Source organism: Dipodomys merriami, unplaced genomic scaffold, assembly GCF_024711535.1.
Source record: "Dipodomys merriami isolate MVZ:Mamm:240054 unplaced genomic scaffold, mDipMer1.0.p SCAF_691, whole genome shotgun sequence".
Taxonomy (NCBI): Eukaryota; Metazoa; Chordata; class Mammalia; order Rodentia; family Heteromyidae; genus Dipodomys; species Dipodomys merriami.
In genome coordinates, this window is record NW_027206281.1 from 145,076 (window position 1) to 150,411 (window position 5,336).

Here is a 5,336-nt window from a genome sequence, read left to right on the forward strand (position 1 = left end):
GAACGTCTGTGAGACTCTGATCTCCCATAAACCATCAGAAACCCAGAAGTGGCGCTGTAGCTCAAGTGGTAGAGCACCCGCCTTGAGCTGAAGAGCTGAGGGACAGCACCCAGGCCCAGAGTTCAAGCCCCACAACCAACAAAAAACAACAAAAAAGAGGAAGCAGTTCAGATGATCCTGGAGCAACACCGGTTTGAAGCAGACCAGGACTGGTGCTGGGAGCCCCCTTATAATGGGGGTACACTGGGCAGGGGGAACCCCTGCCTTACCACCTTTCGTGCTAATGTGTCAGTGGCCGGGTCATTTATGGCCATCCATGGCACAGATTCAAGATGGCGGCCCTCCAGCTCAGCAATGCGGTCCCTGGAGGTGTTTGATTGGATGCTGCAGGTTGGATGGGGGGGTGAGGGGGGCCCGCAGGTATCCCCGCTCCTACTGAACCTCCAAAAAGGGCAGAGCATCATGGCACCCTCTGCGACCCCGGCCCTGAAGGGTCGCAGGTCGGTTCTCAGTCTGAGGCGTAGAGCGGGGGACATTCTCTCCGCCATTCTGGGGGGGCGGGAAGCTGCCCGGGACTCGCCGTGGCTTTGGTGGGCAGACACCCCGTCTGCGGGGTGAGGGGGGTTCTCCAAAGAGCCGGTGTAGCACCCCAAATCCTACTGAAGCAGAGGGCCGGGGTCTTGGTGACGGGACTCCATGCGGATGATTTTAGCAGACACACCCGGCGTGAAGACAAGCCACAAACACACACACACACACCCCCGGCCTCCTCCAACCAACCAGACTTCCAGAATTCCCCAAACCCAGGAGAGGGGGAGCGGCCCAAGCCCCTGCGTCTCCCTGGAAAGCTCTGGAAAGCTCTGGACCGGCAGACGCTGGGGAAGGCTGTGGAATGATACGTAGGGGTGGGAGAATGTTCCAGAAAGACTTTCCCAGGTGGTACCCACCCCTCCCTCAGGCCAGAGAATCTAGATGGGAACTTGGGGGGGGGAGGGGAGAAGGGGTGAGCCCAACTAAACCGCAGGAGCTGCACCCGGGGACCAAGTCTGAGGAAGGACCACCCTTCTAGATCCTTCTCCACCCTCCCCACCCTTCCCCATCCTTCTAGATCCTTCTCCACCCTCCTCCATCTTTCCCCATCCTTCTCCACCCTTCTACATCCTCCTCCACCCTTCTGGATCCTTCTCCAACCTTCTCCACCATCCTCAACTTTCCTCCACCCTCTTCCGCCCTTCTCCATCTTTCTGGATCCTTCTCCACCCTTCTAGATCCTTCTTGATTCTTCTCCACCCTTCTAGACCCTTCTCCATCCTTCTCCACCCTCCTCCACCCTTTTAGATCCTTCTCCATCTTTCTGGATCCTTCTCCGCCCTCCTCCATCTGTCTGGATCCTCCTCCATCCTTCTAGATCCTTCTCCATTCTTCTCCACCCTCCTCCACCCTTCTAGATCCTTCTTGATTCTTCTCCACCCTCCTCCACCCTTCTAGATCCTTCTTGATTCTTTTCCACCCTCCTCCACCCTTCTAGATCCTTCTTGATTCTTCTCCACCCTCCTCCACTCTTCTCCATCCTTCTCTGCCTCCCAGCACACAGTCAGCCTGTGGCTAAAGATAGTCTCCAACTTGGGGGGGTCTCCTTGTCCCCCCTCCCCGGACGTGCCCTCCACCCCAGGCTGGGGTCCGAGAGGGGGCTGGGCAGCCCTGCCCCGGGGGTGCCCCGTGGGTATGCCTGGTGACAGATGCGCTGCCCAGGCCCCCTTCCTCCTCCACCCTGGGGGGCCGGGGATGGCGTTCTGAAAACCAGTGACCAGCTGATCGGGTTCCATTCACAGGACTCCCCTCGAAGCCCCTGTCTCCTCCCCCCCAGCTGCTCCTGGCTTTCAATGGAGGTTGTGGGGGGGAGCAGGACAGAGCAGGGAACAAGTCAGAAAGCACACACGTGGTCTCCCCAACCTTCCCGCACGCACCGCCCTGTCCTCGCTGGACAGTATAACCAGCATCAGTGGCCGTCATCCCAGCGGCTCAGGAGGCTGAGATCTGAGGATCCCGGTTCAAAGCCAGCCCCGGGCAGGAAAGTCCGTGAGACTCTCTGATCTCCCATGAACCCCCAGAAAACCGGAAGCGGCGCTGTGTGGCTCAAGGGGTAGAGCGCCCGCCTGGAGCTTGAAGAGCTCAGGGACAGCGCCCCAGGCCCTGAGTTCAAGTCCCACCACCGACAGAAAAATAAATGAATTAAAATTAAGCAAGGACAGGGCGGGGGGTTTCCGCAGCTGTGCTCAGCTCTGGGACAAAGCTGTGAGTCTCCTCACAGACCGAGGCTGGAGGTGCCGGCCCGGATCCCAGCATTCCCTGCGCTCCTGGGCTCTGGGCGCCGTACCGTTTGAGCCACAGCACCACGTCGAGCTTTTTGGTGGTTCATTGGAGATCAGAGTCTCATAGACGTGCCCGCCCGGGGCTGGCTTCCAAGCACGATCCTCAGATCTCAGCCTCCTGGGTAGCTGGGATGACAGGCATGAGCCATGAGTGCCTGGCTGGTTTTGGTTTTGCCAGGAGATGAAAGGAGATTGAAATGATGCTGCTCCGATTTCTCCTTCCTTCCCTCCTCCCTTCCTTTCTCCCTCCCTCTCTGTTTCCTTCCTTCCTTCCTTTCTCCCTTCTTCCTTCCTCTTTCTATCCTTCCCTCCTTCTTTCACCCCTCTCTCCCTTTTTCCTTCCCTCCTTTCCTCCTTCCTCCTCTCCTACCTCCTCTCTCTGTCTTTCTCTGTGGAACTGTGCTTTTTCACCTCAAGTCCTTTCTCTTGCTAGGTAGGAGCTACGTCCCCAAGCCCTTTTATTTTCTGTGTGCGTTAAGGTTGTATTTTTTGATGGGCTCTCACGTTTGTCTGTCTGTCTGTTGTTTCATTGTTTTGTTTGTTTTTAGCCTAAGCCCAGACTGCCATCTTCTTATTTACCTCTTTCCGTGTCTCAGTATCTGGGACTACAGCTACACACAACCATACCTGCCTTTCTTGTTGAGATGGGGTAGGGTGGGGGGGGGTGCTGGCTTTAAACTCGACCCCATCTGATCTCTGCTTCCAGAGTCGTCGGGATTACAGGCATGTATCACCCTGTCAGTCCTCACGCACCCCTTTCTCTAGAGAAAAGGAATCTTCCACCCTGGAGGGGTCCGGGGTGGAAGCATGGGGTGGATTTCTCGGGCATGCACACACTTCCTGTGTAGGACAGGAAGTTCAACCTTCAACCCCTGAACACGGCCCACTCAGCCATCCAGCCGGCCATGGAGGAGGAAATCACGGTTGTTTCCTGGGCTCCTTGGTCTCCACTTGTCATGTTGAGAACTGCATTCTACACACACACACACACACACACACACACACACACACACACACCACGCTGCTGCTCACCATAGCTGCCCCTGGGAGAGGAGGAAGAGGAGGGGGGGAGAGAGAGAGAACCATGAGTTCATCAGGCTCTTGATCTCCTCCACCTGCTCCCCACAGCCTCGAACGTTCCATTAAAAAGGAGCTAAGGGTAAAAGGGGGGGTGCTTGCCCCAGCGCCCACAATGAAGAAGTCGATAAATCCCAAACTAGAACCCCAGGTCTGGATTCTCCTCCACCTCCCCTCCCCTCCCCAGCCCTCCCCGGTCCTTCCTCGATGGGAAAACCTCGCCATGGAAGGAGTTCGTAAAATAAAAACAGTGTTCAACCAGGCACAGCGTCGACGGCTCCCGCCTGTCATCCCAGCGACTCAGGAGGCTGAGATCTGAGGATCGTGGTTCAAAGCCAGCCCGGGCAGGAAAGTCCGTGAGACTCTGATCTCCAGTGAACCACCAGAAAACCAGAAGTATAGCTGTGGTTCAAATGGTAGAGCGCCAGCCTTGAGCTGAAGAGCTGAGGGACAGCGCCCAGGCCCAGAGTTCAAGCCCCACAACTGACCAAAAAAAAAAAAAATTCACCAACCAGAAAGTCAAGTGATCTGACTTCAGCCCCACTTCACCCTCCCCCCACCCCAGGACATCGATCCTCCTTCTACGTCCCCATAGGACAGTGATCCTCCTTCTACATCCCCCATAGGACAGTGATCCTCCTTCTACATCCCCATAGGACAGTGATCCTCCTTCTACGTCCCCCATAGGACAGTGATCCTCCTTCTACGTCCCCATAGGACATCGATCCTCCTTCTACATCCCCCATAGGACAGTGATCCTCCTTCTACGTCCCCATAGGACATCGATCCTCCTTCTACGTCCCCCATAGGACAGTGATCCTCCTTCTACATCCCCCATAGGACATCGATCCTCCTTCTACGTCCCCATAGGACATCGATCCTCCTTCTACGTCCCCATAGGACATCGATCCTCCTTCTACGTCCCCCATAGGACAGTGATCCTCCTTCTACACTCCCATAGGACATCGATCCTCCTTCTACGTCCCCATAGGACATCGATCCTCCCTCCTTCTATGCTCCTAGCTTGGGTTTTCCCATTGTAAAAGAGGGACATGGTAGAAAACCCCTCTGAAGGTCTCCGAAGCTTCTCCCTCTTCTTAACCTTTCAGGATTCTGTCCTCCAAGGTTGAAATGTGTCTCGCCCAGGGTGGGACGGGGGTGCGGGGCAGGAGCCACCCCTTCCCCATGGCTGAGTCTCTCCTCTCTGTCCGTCTCTTCGCAGCCCAGCTTCAAGGAGCAGTGCAGGTTCCGAGAAACGCTCCTGCCCAACAATTACAACGCCTACGAGTCGGACGTGCACCGGGGCTGCTACATCGCACTGAGCAAACACGGGAGGGTAAAGCGGGGGACCAAGGTGTCCCTCACCATGACGGTCACCCACTTCCTCCCTAGGATATGAGGACTGGGGGGGGGGACGATGAGGCTCCCCCCTCCCCCAAGCTGGGCAGCCGCCTCTTGTCCATTGGAAGTTGGCGCAAGCCCACGGCTGAACGTGGTTTCACCTGGTCCGTGGGGAGCCAGGCTTGGGACCTCTGATCACGGGGTGGGGGATGGGGGGAGGGAGGCATTGTTTTCGTGGCAGGTGTATGTGTGTGTGTGCACGTTGGTGTGGACACACGCTCAGCAGACTCCACACACACCTCACCCCCAACCCCGGGGGCTCACAAACCGTGGCTCCTCCTAGCTACTCAGGAGACTGAGATCTGGAGGATCACTGTTCAAAACCACCACCACCACCACCACCCTCCTCCAGGGGGAGGAGGGGAGAAAAAGCCCATGAGATTCCATCTCCAGAATCAGCAGCTTTTAAAAAAAAAAGCAAAAATCAGGACTGGAGGAGTGGTTCAAGCGGTCGAGCGCCAGCCACACCAAGTGACGTGGAGCAAG

General features: G+C 56.7%; 1 protein-coding gene across 1 annotated transcript in view; it reads left to right on the top strand.

Moving 5' to 3' along the window:
• Fgf6 (fibroblast growth factor 6) overlaps positions 1 to 4,848 on the top strand; it is an 8,127-nt gene extending 3,279 nt beyond the window's left edge. The window contains exon 3 of the mRNA XM_070006029.1: positions 4,672 to 4,848. Within this exon, the coding sequence (XP_069862130.1) occupies positions 4,672 to 4,848 (177 nt within the window). The remainder of the gene's footprint in view (positions 1 to 4,671) is intronic.
• Positions 4,849 to 5,336: the final 488 nt, after the last annotated feature.